Source organism: Mesocricetus auratus, unplaced genomic scaffold (genome assembly GCF_017639785.1).
Source record: "Mesocricetus auratus isolate SY011 unplaced genomic scaffold, BCM_Maur_2.0 Super-Scaffold_100009, whole genome shotgun sequence".
Taxonomy (NCBI): Eukaryota; Metazoa; Chordata; class Mammalia; order Rodentia; family Cricetidae; genus Mesocricetus; species Mesocricetus auratus.
Window position 1 is genome coordinate 2227466 of NW_024429193.1, and position 19378 is coordinate 2246843.

Below are 19378 nucleotides of genomic sequence, written 5' to 3' on the forward strand. Positions count from 1 at the left end.
CAGAGCTCAGGACACGGAGGGAACAGAGAACTCTTGAGTCTAGAAGTGGGTTCTCACTGACCTGGGACCAGCTGGGACACACACAGAGCTTTGAAGTCTTGATCAGAGATGGCAATGGGGATGGAGAGGATGAGGATGCACATGGACCAAAGCCTGACATCCTTTCCTTGTAAAATACACCCTGCCTTCTTGGAGTTTGCTTTTAGTTCTTTCATTGACGATGAAGATACATGGATTCATCATAGTCTTCTGTGGCTTGGACTATGATAGGGACTGCATTTTTTAAAAAATCCAAATGCAATGCTTTCAACAAAGAAAAGCACCCGAACTAGGCATCCTGGGGGGATCCTGAAAGGCCCTAAATTGGGATAGCTTTATAAAAAAAAAAAGCTGAATATTCAATTGTCTTCTGTTCGTATGACAAGGAGATGTGCAGTAACGAGGCGGGAATTCGTTATCTACCACCAGAGTCCTGTGACAACCTGTCAGCAGAGCCAGTGTGCAAGCCTCACTTTGCGGAGACTCCACATCACGCCGCCCTTCATGGCTCCCTAAACTGTCTGCGGCTTTGCTAACATCTATGCCTAACACCGGAGAAGAGACCCAATCAAAACAATGCATCAAGAATCTATGTGCTTAATCTGTTTTTTTCTTTAACACTAACTTTAGGGAATCAGAAAACCAAAGTACGATGTATCCGGTTGCCATGACTCTGCCTTCCTATGCTATAAAGAACCGGGCGTGAAAGCCTCTATCATCAAAAATGCCAATAACAAATGGAGTTCTATCTAAAGAGATAGCAGATAGATCTTCCAACAGGAAGCCAACTAACGAGCCAAACTAGTCTCCAGCCATCAGGAAGCAGCTGTGCATTCCCCCTGCTTCACCATTGCCCTGAAGAGGGACTGTTGGATTCTGCAGCTCCTGCCTGTGATCTCGCCAAAAACGAGAGACGGGAGGCACAGCCGTGAAAGGTCCAGGCTTGGCTCTCTCCATCAGCAAATTATGGGGATGCAACTCCTCCAGCTGCCGTAGCTACCTGTCCTCTGCCAGAGCCCCCCACTTTTGTGTCTTCTGCCCAACGGACCTGGCCATTCGTCTCCAAAAGCTAATGTGCGGCGGATCATGTAAGGCGCCAAGCCCAATCAGTGTGCTTACTCATGGCCACTCATGAGCTCATTTGCTGTAATCACAGGAGACCTTGGGGTCATCCCTCAACCACAGGCACACCGAGTGGAGAGACCTGTGGGGCCTCTACCCAGTTTGCCTGCCAGGTCTCTTGGCTTCCATTATCCTCACCATTTGGATGTGGCTGGTGGTGCTCAAAGTCGTTTCAAAGACAAATGAGTTTCTCCCAGTGGATGTCTTCTGCTGACAGCTGCTTCTGGGGCAGCAAAATAAACAGAGACCAAAGACACCACAGGACCCAAACCTCCTCCTCTGAGTCTTTGTTGTTGTCTTTCACAACCTATGCAACACTAGTTTTCAACAAGAGTTCATTTCGTGTTCGAGAAACAAACTCTCCTTGGGTGCCTAATAGGATGGTCTCTCGAAATCAGGGCCTGATTGGACTTCCGATGCCTCTCCGTACGGCAGTGTTTACTTTGTCTCTGTCTCTCTGTCTGTCTGTCTCTCTCTTTTCTGTGTGTGAGAGACAGAGACAGCAACAGTGAGAGCACGAATGTCTCTGTGTGTATGAGTGTGAGTGTGTGAGAGTATGAGAGTGTGACCATATGTGAGTGTGTCTGAGCATGTGAGAGTGGGTGTGATCATATGAGAGTGTGTGAGAGTGGGTGTGAGTGTGTGATAGTGTATGAGTGTGTGAGTGTGAGAGTGTGTGAGGGTGGGTGTGACTGTGTGAGAGTGTGTGAGTGTGTGTGTGATTATCAGAGTGTGTGAGAGTATGTGAGTGTGTGTGAGTGTGTGTGTGAGTATCAGAGTGTGTGTGAGTGTGTGTGTGAGTATCAGAGTGTGTGTGAGTGTGTGTGTGAGTATCAGAGTGTGTGAGAGTGTGTGGGTGTGTGAGAGTGTGTGAGTGTGTGAGGGTGGGTGTGACTGTGTGAGAGAGTGTAAATGTGTGTGAGTGTGTGACTAGGTGGAGGTCAGGTGTCTTTGTCTGTTGCTCTTCACCCTGTTTTAAGGAAGAGTCTCTTTCTGAACCTGGAACTTGCCGTTTTGGTTACACAGGTTCATCAGTCATCCCCAAGGACCCTTCTGTGGTTCTGTGGTTCCGTGTGCCTGGTTCCAAACTCACTCACCAGGCTTCACCTCCACGCGGGTGCTGGGGAACTGAGTCCTGACCCTCAAGCCTGTGCGGCAGGCACATTATCCACCAACCAGCCACGTTTACGGCTTTTAAATTCTGAAATCTCTCTTCCTAAATGGAGTCAGTTGTTATATCTCAACCCCCACTCAAGGATCCAGGCTCCAAAAATTTGGAAGTTCACGATAACCCACATCGGAGAAGGCGAAATGAAGTTTCTACCACCACAGGGCCTCCGTGTGAGTGTGGTAAAAGCTTCATTACAGGGTTACCCGCCCCCCCCAAGCCTTGCAGGGCCCTGTGATATCCCTCAGTTTTTGCTGTGGATAGTCAGTGTCAGTCAAGCTGTTTAGGCACATAGATACAATTTTGCAAATTTTTAAAAAAATCTATCACCATCTACCACTGAGAGAGAAATAACTAGCCCACAAAACAAATAATGCAGTGTGTCTTACTGAAATGAATCAAAGTAAGTCAAAGTATTTTTCAATAATAAACTCCAGGTCACTGGAAGTATGGGCCAGGGCTGTCCAACATGTTCCTGTCATCTTTCAAACTCAACGATTGTAGAACACACAAATAATAGCATTCTTTTTATGAAATTAAGATCCAGTTTGAAAATTGAATTCAGTTTGAAAATACTTCAGAGCCTTAATTGTTAACAGGGGAAATTGTGAATCTAAAAACCAAGAATCAAACACGCCGAGACTGTAGGGCTAGAGTTACGGCTCCAAAATCCACCTAAGAGCCAGATGCAGGACAAGAGCATTTGTAATACTAGCGAACCTACAGAATGGAAGGTAGAAACAGTACACCTGGCCCAGTGCTGGTTCGGTGTGTGCTTCAGTAGAGACCCTGTCTTGTAAAGGGTGAGGGTCAACAACCCTAGCTTCCCTCTGATCTCCGTGTAGATGTGTATGACCACATTAACACACAGAGTCTACATCCCCAACACACACACACACACACAGAGAGAGAGAGAGAGAGAGAGAGAGAGAGAGAGAGAGAGAGAGAGAGAGAGAGAGAGAGAGAGAGAGAGAGAGAGAGAGAGAGTGAGCTGCAGGACCAAGGCAATGACCTGAGCTAACACAAATGACACATTGCAGTAATAATTTCCTCTTTTTATATCCCTCTAAATGTCCCACCAGGGCACCCTTGTTTTGCTTTCCAAAGGTGAATGTTTGAAATAGTCAATGATGTGGGAAAGATTATTTTATTTGGATTTCGGGTTTATTGTAAACTTGAATATATAGTTGGGTCCTCACTGTGGCTATTAGGGCAGAGGTCAAGTCTTCTGGGAGAGCAGCACCCTGGTTGTCAGCAGGCTGGCTAATTCTCACTTGTCTCTCACTTTCTCAGGGATGTCTCCCAAGGCATAATTTAGTTGTAAAAGTCTTACAGCTTGCAACAATGTTAAAATGAGCCTAGGACCAAAGTTTGGACCTGGCAGGTGATTAACAGATATAGGCAAAGATGAACTTTTGAAGTGTGCCTTGGAGGGCGGGGAATATAGAATGGAGACAGAATTTTGATTCTTTTGCAGTTATTTTTTTTAACTGCAGTTGACGCCGGCATGCACCAAGCACATTGCTTTCTGTAAAACTACTGAGTAATAAAATGAGGGTTTGTGTTTACCATGTCAGTGAGCTTAGGGAATCTCATGGAAGACAAAGTTTGCTACGTCTCTTAATTTTGGGGTGTGAAATTGGACAATGATGCAGAATTCTGGGCCTCAGAATCTATTTAACCAATAGATCCATGCTTGGTAAAATGCTCTGCAAAAGGGGGCTTGGATTCTCTTGTGTACTGCATAGACTTTGTTCCCAAATTGTGTGCATGCACCGTGTAGCATGGCCTTTGTTCCGTAACTGTGCACTGCTTGGCTTTCAACTGCCCATTGCACAGGGTGGGAAGTTTAACTTCCACACACTCAGAAGCTTTGATGCACCCATCTGTAAGCCAAAGCAATATTTTTAACATATTTTTTCTATGTAGCTCATGGTTGGCTCTGCCAAAATAAATTATCTGATAAGAACTGCAGTTTATGGTTGTGTTGACATTAACGGAAATCAAAGAGTGGCACATTCTTTTGCTAGGGTTCTTGCGTTCCCAGATCATTAGCGGCTATATTTTCAATGGGGAGACAGGGACCTATGAGCCCACTGTTCAATATCAGCACAGTGAGAAAATTAATAAGGATTTCCCCTTCTTCCTAATAATCTGCCTAGATTATTAGGGTTCATGTTACAACTGCACAGTATAGTATATTGTGCCAATATAGGTAAGTTATTGGAAATGTGCAAAACGTTGGAATTATTGACGCTTTAGATGAAAGCAAGTGACGTATACAACTAGTTAGGAACTCAGTAATAGCTAGCTAAGGTACCACTATTGTTTTCTGTTCTCAGACCCAAATGGTGATTTCCTTCTCAAAATAGAAACATTTCCTTTTCTGGGTATAGTCAAGTGTTAAAACAGTTTTTAATTACAGTAAAATGTAGTTTTGCTGGTGTAAATTTGTCTCTATTGGGAATATTAATGTAAAACTTGCATAAATAAGATTCTGGGAATAAATGTATAGATGCTAACATTTGACATGATTATCAATAAATTAGTCATGTTATTTATATATTTAAACTGAGATGAGAAATGTCACATATATATTTTACACTAATAAATATTACAGACAAATTTCTTATGATAAATGAGTTCATAAATTCAATTAAGATATACAATTTTGACCCTCTGAAGTCAAATGAGTTTTGAATAAATCTGCTTTATTCAGATTTGAAGGCTTTGTACAGCGGCTCTGAACTCTGCAGCTCTCTTCTGCCTCCGTTTTAAAGGAGTATATTCAGTTTGCCAGTGGCTGAGTGATTTTCGTTCTATTTGAATTGCACCTAAACTTACCCCACCCATCAAAGAATGTGAGCCACCAGGAAAAGCTCACAGAGTGTTGAGCATTCCCATGTACTTGCCAGCTCCGGGTTGGCATCACGTGCTTAAGTGTGCCAGGAAGGAGAACACTGGACAGATGGGGACGTGGGAAGGTGGTCACATATGACCATGGGAGGAATAAGCCAGCCAGCTTTCATTTTCACCAGGTTTTTGAAGCCATTTCATCCCAACATGGCCAGGATTGACAGACTCACTGTCCAGGGATGAAGGACTCACTGTCCAGGCATGAAGGACTCACTGGCCAGGGATGAATGACTCACTGTCCAGGGTTGAAGGATTCACTGGCCATGATTAAAGGACTCACTGGCCATGGATGAATGACTCACTGGCCAGGGATGATGAAGGACTCACTGGCCCAGGCTTAGATGGAGACACTGCAAATGCCCACTTCTGACTGGGACCCGTGCTTCTAAAACCACATCAGATTAAAAGACAATTTGGCTGTGACTTGTCATCTGTGGATACTTTAGATAGCAACCCTATAACCCTATAGGAGTTTGCAGAATTCTTTCTTCTCTTGTGAGCTTGACTCCAGGACCTTTGATGGGGGGGGGTGTCAGATACTTGTGTCATTCCAAAATCCTAGATTCCATGTAAATCCCTTAGGGCACCAAAAGTGCTCGAGTCCATCTGACTGGAAACAGTCAATTTCTGTAAGCTCATAAGGGATACCGAGGCAATTTCACAGCTGATTTAGGCTCACAGAGCTTTTACACCTGGTTTATAGGGCTCTCGCAGAAATTAAGAGTTGAAAGCAAACTTTAAGATTATCTAGCCTCTCATTCCACTTTAAGATGATGCTGTCTTCCCAGGGGGATGGGGGTTTGCTTTGAGGAGAGCTTTGCACTTCCTTCTAAATGAGTCTGAATGGGTTGTGGCATGCCTGAAGCCCAAACGTGACTGGCAGGACCTCAGAACTTTTGGGTGAGTAAGAATCCCAAGCACACCATCCCGTTTCACTGAGACCTATACAAACGGAGCATTAAATACAAACAGACCACGTGGGGTAGCTGCCTCCACGGCCAAGCAAGGCGAGTGATCTTTCAGTTTCGTTTGGCAGCGAGTTTCCACAGTTTCAGCACGTCACTATTACATTTATAGAAGCGATCCTCACTCAAGGGATTAGCGCGAATCGCAGGTTGATGAAATAAATGTGGCTGCAGGGGCCGAGATGCTACCAGATCCCAAAGCAAAGACAGAACTTACACAGAAAGGTTGCTTGTGAGCCTTGTGCTGGCGACAGCTCAGAGGCGCCACCTAGCGAGAGTCAAGTGCATCATACTAAGCCTTTTCACAGTGTCCTCTGCCTGGTCAAACTCAAGAGGACACAAATGAGTACCGGACCACCAACGTTTGGAAGATGGGCAAGGGCAACAGCTAACTCCACAGGCTGCTCATCGAGTGCTTAGCTTCTCATCTGCTCACGTCTCTCCAGTGGTGAATAAATACAGCCAACACTACTTCTACACATGAGATGGCACTAAAGAGAGCACACATTCATGACTTCACACACTTGCATCTTCAGATTATTATTATTAGTTTTTTTATGGCCCAGGTCCTAGATACCTTTGTATTGCTGTGGAGAAACACCATGACCAAGGCAACTTGCAGAAAATAAGCGTTTCCCGGGTCTTTACGGTCCTGAAGGGTGAGCACACAGCCTTAATGGCAGGGAGCATGGCAGCAGGCTGGTGGGCAGGGCGCCGGAGACGTATCTGATAGCTTACTTTATGAGATGCAGCTCCCAGGCCGAAAGAGAAAAGTGAATGGGAATGGCGTGTTTCACACTTTCCTTTGAAACCTGGAAGTTCACCCCCCGAATGACACACCTTTTCCACTAACAAGTCCATACCCCCTAATCCTTCCTGTAGGGAGAGATCTCACAGACCCACAACACTGACCACGCCCACACTCCCGGCACCAGGGGATGAAGGTAAACGAGCCACACCAAGGATATCAGGAAGGTGGCCGTATGACACTTTATTAGAGACAGAGAGAGACAGGTCCCTTACATAAGAAGCTGAGAGCTGAGGTCAGTGCTCTGTTTGTCTCCGATCGCAGCCTCAAGAGAGAGCGGAGCCCCTTCCTCCTTCCCTTTATCTCTCCTATCCCCACATACCTGTGACCACGCCCAAATGGGTGTGCTCAGTGTTGTGGGTACGTGAGATCTCTCCCTACACCTTCCTAAACAGTTCCACCCACTAGGAACCAAATATTCAAACATATCAGGCTACGGGGGTTACTCTCATCCAAACCACCACAGAGCCCATAACGTGGCACATTGTAAACACTAAGTGTGTGTGTGTGTGTGTGTGTGTGTGTGTGTGTGTGTGTGTGCCGTGATGGATACTGTGTATTTCCTCTCAGTTTAAGGGATCTCATAGGGAAGGTGTTCATTTGGATGGCTGGCACACTCAAATTGTCCTCGCTACCTACAAACTGTGTAAGAAGATTGTCTGATTATAAGTCCCGTTTTTAAAATCCGAGAGAAATCTGAAATCAAGGGGGGCTTGGTGGTTCAAGTGGGAGAGAGCGTAGAGAAACACATCCACCAAGAGGTACACGCTACCATGTAGGAAATAAGAAGCTAAGAGCCACATACTAACAAGTGTGGAGTAAGGTGTGACATACACTTCCCTTTCCACCTGGCAGGAGAAAAAGGATGATTCGCATGTATAGGACCCAGTCACATTATCACTGTCACTGGTGACCCGGGAACAAAAGACTCTCCCAGACAACACAACAGCAATGATGCGTACTTCTACATAGGAACGCTCTCTCTCTCTCTCTCTCTCTCTCTCTCTCTCTCTCTCTCTCTCTCTCTCTCTCTCTCTCTCTCACACACACACACACACACACACACTCACGCTAGCTCCCTACTGAAGTGATTAGTGCTGCTTAGGCAGGTTGGGACAAGCACAGATCAGAGACAAAAGGTCCATGAGACACTCGTGAGCCCCACTAGGAATGTCTCTTTAAAACATCTAACATACAAGGGGTGACCTTAAAGATGGTAGGTTCTGTTTGTTTGCTGAAAAGCTACTGATCTAAACATCAAGGGGTTGCTTTTGGGAAGCACCTTAAATACGTTCAACATAATTTAAAACTGCAACTCAACTTGAAATGTAGGCACAGATTCCATCACCTCCAAGCAAGCGCAGATCAGATCTCCCCTAATCTAGTTGCCCCTTTAATGTTACCATATCGTCCATTTAAAAACACCAAAAGGGTTACTCCTTACAGGTGAAGGATGAGGAAGAGAGCCCTGGTGATTGATGGCAATGGGGAATCCCTCCTCTCCAATAATCTCTCACCTCAAACTACCCATTTCAATAGTGTGACTCCCCCTGTTGGGAACATCTTGGGCATAAATAGGTAACATCTTTGAAAACGTGAACACCTCTCTGCAGGTGCTCACTGGGCTATTGTCCTTAGGGTCATCGCTGAAGTAAGCATTTGTTTAACTGATCAGCTTGGGACTAGGTAAGCATTGCTCAGTTGACCACAGGCACCATCTTGGGGATTCCCTGCATTGCAATGTGGTCTGGAGGACATTGGGAGATGTCTCCCCAAATCACCTCAGAGTGATAGTAGAATGCAAACCTAAGGGTTCATCTAATCTTATTCTTTAAACGTAAAATTCCAGTTAGGGCATATTTTCCCTTTTTAGTTTGCTTTAGATATTTTCATGGTTGAAGCCAATTTAGGATCTCTGCATTCCTACTTAGAACAGATACAGACAGGTGTCTGCTCACTGGGCGTTTAGAATCCCCAAGTCCAGAAAAGGAACTGTTTCCTATAAGTTCTATTGAAAAAATGAACTAAAAAGTCATCAACTCCAGTCCTCTCAAAACTAGCTTGGTTTCTGGTTCTTTTCTCTAATTGATCCATTAAATCCATCTGGGATTTATCTCTTGCATTAAGATTTTGTACTTCTATGTTAATGTGGGCATACCCGTGTGTGTGTGTGTGTGTGTGTGTGTGTGTGTGTAACATAAGCTTAGCTAGTTTATGAAACGTTGGAATATTGGAAATAATGTAGTATTGCAAACATGACTTTCTAAGGCATTTTACCTTTCCTGCAGTGGAGTGCTTGATCATGGGTTTCTTACGTAAGTGACTTCTCCCCGAATAAATTTAACCTATATTTAACCAAGTCCCGTGTACCTTAATCTGTGCATCTGCAGACACTATCCTAAAAAAAAAAAAAGAACAAGAAGCAAGGAAGGTACAAACCCCGAAGGGTCTTGCATTCTAGGGGTGCAGCAGGGCCACTATTTCCAGACACAAGGTAAGAAGAGTATGGTGCGAAAACCAGATCTCGGGGTACCTGGTAAGCGCTTCATTGAGATCCGCCATCATGACTGTGTGTTATTTCATGTAAAGGAAGCAGACGCCAGCAATCGCTCGTGACTAAGTGTCTGCTCTCTCTACACACAACGGTGGTTTAACATGCTAAGAACATGTGCCCAGAACCTGACGTACTTCACAGTGATGCACTGATTGATAGTGGGATCTAGACATATCAGAAGATCCATAGCTTAAATTATTCTTTGGGACAGAGTTGAAGGAGCGCCAGCAAGGCAGGACACGAGTGGTGAGGAGCAGAAGCTAGCTGGCACCCTGCTCTTTCATCTTCTTTAAAAGCCATCATGTGCTAAATTATATACTAAGACGTTTTTTTCACGCTGTACTTGTATCTGGGAATTAATCAGCTAATTATGGATAATTATAATTAATATCTGAATTCATTATTTTGAAGCATATTAATTGGAATTTGAAATGTATTCTGTGCTGTCTTAAATTTCTCTCATGCTAACAATCAGAGGATAATGGAAGCTTGATTGTTTCAAATTAGGGGGAAAAAACCTTCCACAAATCTTAAAATAAATTTCAAAATAACACTATGTTTATTAGTGATGCTGCAGGGACCCAGCTCAGCTTGTGGGAGGTTCTCCACGGATGACCATGTTCCTTGGAGACAGGATCAACCCGACTCCTTTTGCTTCCATGGGCCTCATTCCTCTTCATCTTGACACCATTTCTCTGTTTACGGTAGTGGTTCTCAACCTTCCTAATGCTGCAGCCCTTAAATATAGTTCCTCATATTGTGGTAACCCCCAACCATAAAATTATTTTAGTTGATAACTCTTAACTATAATTTTGCTACCATTACAAATCGTAACGTAAACACCTGATAACACAGATGGTTTTAGGGTGACCCCTGTGAAAGGGTCACTGGACCCCCCAGGTTGAGAACCAACTGCTGGTTTGAGGGCAAGGCAATGAAAAATGACAGTCTTTGCCCCCAAACAGAAGGATGGAGTCTAAAGCACCTGTATGACGTCAGAGATGTCTCCGCGGGTGTCCTCACCATCTGCAGAAGGCTGGGAATCATCCTGGATCACCCTGTCCTCCAGACCTCACCAGCAATGTGACAGGCTTTTCTTGTGACAATTTTGAATTGCTTCCTTTCCCTCCTTCCTTCTTGCACTGGCTCAAACCACCAACCAAGCCTTCGCCTGACCATCAAAGCTTGTGTCTGAGGCTCAATAGACCAAGGTTCCAGGCAAGGTGTACCGCACCCTTGGCATCCAGTACCATGGACTCTGGGTGCCGCCAAGCTTTCTGATCAGTTTACGCTCCATCCAAAACATGCTGTAGTGATTTGTGTCTCCTTTGACTATGTTGTATGCAAGGCTTTCCTCCCTTGTCTCCACACTCTACCCAAGTTAGGAATGACTTTGTCTAGGAAGCTTTTCCTGGTGTTCTTCAGGCAGGACCAGAGTCCCCAGCTCATGTTAGTTCTGTCCACTATCACACATGCATTATACAAATCACCTACTAAAGTGTGAAAATGAAATGAGTGGTGGGAAAGTTGCCTTCGCATGTCAACTGCAAGGTGTTACAACATGCCTTGCTTAGATATTCAGTGAATTCTTAGGAAGTGGTAGAAACACAAGCTGACTTGATTTCTGTTTCTACCTGTTCCATAGCCTAGCCCCACGAAAATCAGTCCTATTTTCATCCATCCAACCTTCCATCCACCCACCTATCCTTCCACCCATCCATCATTTATCCATCCATCCATCCATCCATCCAATCAATCATCCATCGTTTGTCAATCCACTCTTCCATCATTTATATATTCATCCATCTATCCTTTCACCCCTCAATATATCTATTCATTTACCTATTCACTTATCCATTCATCATTTTATTCATCCATCCATCTATCCATCCATCCATCATTCACAGACATTGGGCTCCTATCCATATTGTCATTCATAGCTAGTGAGGCACACACACTCAATAGAGTCATTGTAACTTGAAACGTTTATGTTTAGTAATGAAATGGACAAACTACTCCATTTTCTTGCTAGGCTGATTTTAAATGGAATGTTTTATTTCTCTCCACCTGTGGATATTTCTACTGAGGCTCTCAAAAGATTCTTTTCATGCACCAACTTTAGTTTTCACAGCAACTTATTCATTTATTCATCTCACAGGATAGTTATTTCTTGATATTATTTTTTCCAGTATGGAATTTGATGTTGTGCTTTATAAGGTTATTTAACATAATACTACAAACACATAAAAAATTCTAGTACACACAGTATTTTAGGAGCTGATACAAGAAAGCGAGTGTCAGCTAGCTTGGTAACAAAGCAACTTCAACGTTTGTTGCAATGGCTACTTTTTAGAAGAGTTTCAAAATGAAGAAAGTTGGGTATCACCCGCAGTGAAGCCAAAGGTGTTGGGTTAGCTCACTGCAAGGAAACCTGTGATGTCTGTGATCATGTGTTGGTTCAAATGTGCCATTAAAGTGGCTTGCTCTGTGCCTTCCTTGGCACCATCTGGTGTTTGTGGAGGATAGAGTGCAGAAATTAGCTCACAAGGGTGGAGAATTCAATTAGCCACCACCCTCTCTCTTCTGCAGTTCCTAGCCATTGCCTTTAAGCATCCCCTTTGCTTGAGGTGTCTACTAATGCCCATCCTCTGACTGTGCGAGGACAGCTTGCACAAGTGAAGGCTTTCTCCAGGCAAAAAAATCACATGCTCCTCCCTCTAAACTAAGATCACCGAAGGCATTGCATTATACTAGTGGTTAATGATATGCTGTCTCCTACGTAGGCCAGGCCACCCTGAAGTTATCCTTGGGATCTCAGCACTCACTTGGTGCCCAGCACAGTTGCCATTCAGTGGATGTTTGCTAAATGTTGAACTGTGTTGTTCAGAGGAAATGGGAATTCCTGGGGTACTCAATAAAGGTGTTTTCCCCTTTTAAGAAAACTTCAGCCAGCAAAGGGAAGGTTGATTTGCCAAGTCGATGAATCAAACAGGAATTGCTCAGCTTGGGAATTCTTTTACATCACCTGGCATCTCCTTGTTTACTGATACCAGTTTTTATGCTTTCACAAATACTTGCTGTTGTTTAGATCCAGGCATGCATACTTGATGGCAGAGTGTTGGGTGTTTTTAATTTTGGTTCTGGACATACCTCCTGAGTTCCCTTTGGTAACTGTTTTCTTTTTCTCTCCTTGGCTGTCAAATGGAACTGGTTTTCATTAATGGACATAAATTCATGTTTAACTACCAAAACACATTAAGCTTAATAATAGTCATTTTTAAATAGTGACACTTTACAAAGGTAGTGGGAAGATTGTGTTGCTAAAAATACCGAGTGGCTGATGGCTGTATGGAAAAATCGTATTTTTTACACTCCCCCATCTGTCTTCATTTGTCTAAGGAGAAGTAAATTAATTTTACTATCAATGGCAAGCACTTAACAATTAAATGATTTTCGTAATAAATCTGATAAATATATTTTTTCCCTGGAGTCAAGTGTGGACAGTTTTCAGGGGGGACCTCACAGGTGCCATGGACGAAACCTACTTTGCTCTTTTATTTCTCACCTAAGTGATTCCCTTTGTTTTGAGAGATACACAAAGCCAAGTGGATGCTGGTGTGACTGAAATTTAAATTTTGAAGGGTCATTGCGAGGCTGGGAAGGCATAAACAGTAAGTGTATGATCAGTGTGAAGAAATCGTGGTGGGTTGGTTTTGGACTTGGAACTTCAGCCTACAGCAGTCAGAACTGAAGTCACAGCAGAGGATAGTGTGGGCTTAGGTATTCAGGCTGTGCTAACAAACCTGTCCTAGCATTAGGAAAAGTAAACCATCTACTGGCTGCACTCTGCCTTTTCCTTTTCCTTTTTAAATAAAGCTCTACTATTAAAATATGCTTCAAAGATAATCACAAAATGTGTGTTTGCTCTAAAAAAATTAAATAGAAATGTTGTGTGTGTTTAAATACGGTCGCCTCTCTTCTCTGCCTAATGATGGGCGTGCGTTAGCCTGGACCATTACCCAGAATAGCACATTCCAGCCCGGCAATTATCATAAAAGGAGACCAAATTCTCAGATTCGCCACACGTCTCCCTCATCATGAAAAATGGCCTTTACCTCTCAGACACTGAGGCTGAGGTGGATCAAAGAAAGTTTTTTTCTTTTGTTCTTATTGCATCTTCCCTTTTTGTGGCCTTTTCTTGAATAAAGCTGTTAATAATTCAGATTCCGCTCCCTTAGATGGTGACACATTTTGACTTTTCAAGAATATATAAAAATATAAGTTATGACTTCGAGACCTTCATTTCTTCGGAATGTCCCGAGCATGACTGATATAAATCTGTTCTCTCCCTTCTACCCTCAACGTGCCCGGCGTCCCTGCAACTGTGTCCACTTTATCTCTGCTTTAACTCTCTCGGAGTGATATCAGGAATTATGAGGTCTGCTTCAATTCTGCTTCTGTTCTTTCCTCTACTTATGTAGAAGCAGCAAATTGGATATCTCCGCTGAATACTTTAGTGAGAATTTTCCACTTTCTATTGTTCTTTGGATGGCATTTTCTTAACGCTTGATTCATGCAGCTGGGGCTACCAACATTTGGCTTCATTTGTAAAAAGCTTTAATGGACGTTTGCTTAGGGCCGCGCATTGCCAGCCTCCCCTACACCATGCTCAGCACAAGCCCACACTTTCAAGATTATTTGTTTATTCTTCATCGCGCGGCTAATCCTGCTTAGATCACACACTTTTTTAAACCCCCTGCCCAACCACGCTGCTCCTGGGAGGCCTTTAATAAAGGCGCAATTAATGGAAGCCAACTTTCATTGATAGCTGCTCTTGTTTTCTGTCTTTCAGTTCATCAATTCAATTCAGTTCAACATGTATTTATTAACTTCCCCTATAATGAATTTTTTTTAAAGCTTACATTAGACTTTCAAAGGTCACGCTGTGGAGGAACTCAGTTCTACAGCAACGGTTTAAACCCAGACGGGCTGGCTGAGATTTGATGTTCTTCGGCACTACACGAGAGATAGAAGAGTTTTGATACAGATGGAAACAATTTCCTTGTTTGCTTAAAGCAGGCCTTTCAAACAAATGGGTCCCCACTACTGACAGAGCATGTGACGCAAAGTGTCTGCTGAGAACGGCTCTTGGTCCTCCTGTCTTATACAATCATCCACCCCCCAAACACAGAAAGCAAGCATGCACTCAGATGCTACTAGACACCACCTTTCAAAATAGCTTGCATCCCACTCTTTCACTTGAGAAACTGAGGGAAGCGCCTTCAACTTTTAAACTAGCAAGTGTTTATCTAAGATGCAGCTTAAGAAGAAAAGGAAGTGAAGATTGCATCTACCCAGGAGCTGGCTGAAATATAAGGGAATCGCTTAACATCTTTTAGAATCGATAGGAGAAAAGAAGATCAAAGGGCATACATATTCAAACAACTAATTCTAAGACCTCATGCAGCCTGGGAACACGTCGTCCCGTGGAAGTTATGGGTAACCACAGGAATCAGATCTTTCGTAAGCTGTAACTATGAATGTTGTGTTCAGACTTCAGGGGTTCTTAGTCCCACCTAAAACAGAGCACCGTGGTTAATAGCATCATGTAAACCAACCTTGCCTACGTCAGTGGTAAAACCATTTCAGACGGTCTATCCAAATATGCTTCGCTTCGAGAGGTTGTGAAAATGTATCCCTATAATCCGAGCAGAAAGTGTTGCACTATGAGACTCTTTAAATACTTAATCATAAGCCTGATCTAGCTCTTCTCACTGTGGGGGCGGGGCATTCATAATCACCCAAGCCAATTTAAAACAGTTTTTGATTGATTACAATTTGAGATACAATTTTTTTTCCTTTCTAAACCTCTCAGTTTCTCAGATCAGCAAATCCTATTTTAGACTAAAATTTAGTGCCATTTATGGAACAGGAGACAAACAACTATTTAACTAACTTACACCTCCTCATGGTAGGCAGCATCTGAAACCCTTTTACTCAGCGGTTATAGAAGTCCATGTAAGTTTTTTCAAAGCTAAATGACTTCAGTAGGTTTGACTCCCGTCTTTAAATAGCTGGCAGAGAGTGTTCGGAATGAGCCACTGAATTTCTATGTAACAAGATAAAGGTGGTCTCTAATACCAATAGCTTTTATCTTGATTTTTTGGTGTCATTCAGAAATGCTCCCAGTCTAAAACAACTCTTAAAAACACTCTCACAGCAATGGCCCATCGTCACAGATGAATGTTTGCAGCTGAATTGGGAACAATCTGAAAATAAAGGCCTACAGCTGAAATCAGTCCTTTGCCTTGACAGTTTGAGAGACCAAGATCTCCTGCTGGAATATAGAAAGAGTGGAGTGGGAGAACCAACCTTCCCTAGATGATCCCCTTATGGAAACACTAAATGCTTTCTTGCCTAATAATGATTGCGTAATAATGTAATACCCAGCTAAAGTAATTAGTTTTTAAATAGCTACTCATAAACCTTGTAAACTCTCCACAGCTCTGTTTGTGAAGGCAGAGTATAGCTAATCAGGTTGCAAGGCTTCAAGAGTTGACACAAACCCTACAACATGAAGCAACAGTTGTACGCCACCAACCAGATCAGGCACCACACACAGGACCCAGAGTGAGGACACATCACAGAGAGACAGAACAGATGACAGACACCAGAGCCACACCCATGCCTGCGGCCCAGAAGCAACTGGTTGTGTTTCTGCAATGATGCAGAAATTTGATTGACGGAAAAAGTACCCAGACATACTTTGTAAATGTATGTGGATACTGACCTGGACTTGTGACAGGACTAGAGGTAGTAGGCTCAATAATTTCTACAAAAAGGGAAAAGGAAAGAAAAGAAAAACATTGTGTGTATTAATCATACATAGAGACAAACACGCATGAAAACAGTCAGCAAGCATGCAACAGGTGCTCTTCAGGACCCTGACGTGCAACTTCCCTGAGTGCAGAACAACAGATAAAACCTTGTGTCTGTCTGAGGCTTAACAAAAGCCCTGTGATGCATTTGCTGTTTAAGCCGTTTCCTATGTTGAGCTAATATCTAGGAGCCATTTCTAGTTCAGTTTACAGACTCACGTTCACCATGCCGAGGTTCAGGACCTGCCCTTGGAGCCTCCAGGCAATAAAGTTTGAAGGCTTTTCTTCTCCTAAACTGCTGAAACTGACACATGCACATGTCATGTTCTGAGAGGGACACTGGTCCCTACACAGAGTTCAGTCAAGATTTCCTTAATAGGTTGTGAAAACTCGAGACATGGGAAAATTCCGAATGACCCCCAGTTTGTCATTTTAGAGATTGAATCCCATCATTTACCAAGCACAAAGCATGACTACTTAGGTGCTCAGATATGTCTGCATATATGTTTTGGAGTAAAGAGTAGACATTTACACACATATCCATTGTGGTGGTCTGTGCTGTCCACTTGACTCAAACTACAATCAGATGTCTAGATTAAGTTGCTTGCAGGCATGTCTACTGCTGTCATCTTAAACACATTCACTGAGGAGGTAGGACATGCCCACTGTGGGTAGCATCATCATTCCCTTAAAAGGGGATCCTGAGTTGTACAGGAGTAGAGAAACAGAGCTGAGTGCTAGCCGGCATGCATTAATTCATGGCTTTCCTGTTCTTGACCATGGATGCTTCTAGCTCCTTCAAATTCTTACCACCTTGACTTCTCTTTTATGGACTGTAATCTGGAATTGTGGGTCAACATGTCCTTTATACCTTAAATTGTTTATGCCAGCATTTTATCACAGCAACAGAAAACAAGAATAAGACACCCATACAGTGTACACATACACATAAAACACACACACACACACACACAGTTGGAGTGCCTCAATCACATGATCGTACTGCCAGACACGCTGAGAGTTTACCAATGCAACCTTCTTGTCAGTGTCTAACAAACTGCACAGCATGAAAACCATCGCTACACCCTCACTCTAGATTCTCCTCTTTGAGCCTTCTTTTCAAGAAAGTCTTTTCAGTTGCCATGTGTTGATGATAACGAAAATAGTTGTCCAAAGGTCAGCAACGTCATTGGTAATCAAAATGATAGCAATAGATCCTTAGCGACTATTGCTAAAGAGGGAGAACTAAGATAGTAGAAGATCTTGCTTTTTTTTTTTTGAGGAACTGTGTGGCCTGAAGAATCAGTCATGTTTTGTTTCCACTATAGAACTTGGTCATGGCAAACTTTCCACAGTATCAAGAAGACAGCACTAATCCTTACAACTGAACACACTGAAAGTAACTGTGGGAGTTAAAGCAGAGACCCACATTCAAGACCTTCTGTCTGGGAACAGTTGTGCAGGGACAACAGGAGACGCTGCTGGGCTGTGAGAAAAAGTACTGTCTGTGCATGAGTTTGTGTGCATATGCATGCATGTGTGTGCATTTATGTGTGTGTTTGGCCTGCCACAGGGCAAAGCAAATCAACCTACAATGCCACGCAGAGCAAGCATATTAAGATAGACAATCTCTATTAGTCTACTTTTGACTGCTGGTTTTAATAATGAAAACGTCACGTGGCAGGAGCTATACACAGTCAGATTCCCAAAGAAAACATTTTTGAGGTTTAGTTACTTGAGTAGCCCAAATATGTGTTTGACCCAAATAAGCAGAGTGAAACCCCTGAGCCATGGACCATTTTCTGTTTCTGGGCTAATAGATCCTGCGAAATATTCAGACAGCTAAAACAGACGATAACCAGATCTGGGAATGTTCACACCCTTCAGCAGAGGTGTTCTTAGATGGTGAAAGATTGTGAGTTACTGTTAAAGTGTAGAAGTCTAGCCATCTGCCAGACAGTGGGAGCCATGTTATTGAGAAGTTTTGGAATATAAGAACATTTAACAACTTCATTAAAATCCCATCTATCGTATACATTGACAAAACCTTACATAAAAATTATAATAGAGGAAAGATGTTCTACTGGACATTGCTTTCTAGGTGAGATGATAAAAATTAGAGTGTTTCCATGATTTTTATGCTTTTAATTTTAAAAATTTCTCCTACGGCATCTTGGAAATGTTATTTTAGTGCTATAAAATAAACTCACTAATAGAAACTTATCGTACACTCTCAGATGAAAGAATTCTTTAAGTTAAAAGAGGAAGGCAAGCTTTACATGGGACAGACAACAAGCCTAATGGAGTCTTCATGGGCAAACTACATTCAGTGGGACAGTAATAGAGGCTTCTGTGTTCAGTAATTTGGTCAAGTGAATTTCACTTTATTTGTTTTATTTGCAACACTAATCTGTAAATTTGCGGAGAAAGACTAGTGACACACAGCAAAGACTTCATCTCAACCAGAGAGGATGAGAGAAACAAAGAAATATCACACTGAGCTGCCTCTTTACCATGCTTGTTTGTGTAGAGACAAATTGCTTACATAATGCCACATTGTCTTACAGAGTGGGTTGTAAAACAACACAGGGCTTTAGTGCACAGAAACAGTGTTGCAGGTAAGATCTACCCTGGGTATTCTGTTCGAGATTTGTTTGTTCTCAAGTAGAGTGGACAAGTTAGATTCCCTACTGAGGGGAGTGTATGAAAAGAAATAATCATAAGCAGAGAATTTAGTTGAGTGTAAAAAAAATCTAGAGGTCACAAGTGTGTCTGGGCATCATAAAACCCAAGAGAAACCAGGGTGAGACAAAGCGCTAAGGGTGGGGAGTCTGTAGCAGGCTAGACCCTGGGTGGTGAGAAAGCTCATGAGTTACAAAGATCTCAGTTCAACTGGAATCAGATCTCTCACCTGCAAACTGCTCTGTG

The 19378-nt window shown here is 43.0% G+C and overlaps 1 protein-coding gene across 3 annotated transcripts in view; it reads right to left on the reverse strand.

The window, feature by feature from the left end:
• Positions 1–19378, reverse strand: part of Negr1 (neuronal growth regulator 1) — a 727936-nt gene that overhangs the window by 63397 nt on the left and 645161 nt on the right. Inside the window, exon 7 of one of the 3 annotated variants that reach the window (XM_040751546.1) lies at positions 16363–16404. The exons of 1 other annotated variant lie outside the window; for it this stretch is intronic. In XM_040751546.1, the coding sequence (XP_040607480.1) occupies positions 16363–16404 (42 nt within the window). Of the gene's footprint in view, positions 1–16198; positions 16405–19378 lie in introns of those variants that run through there. One more of the 3 variants, XM_040751545.1, reaches the window with a different exon arrangement.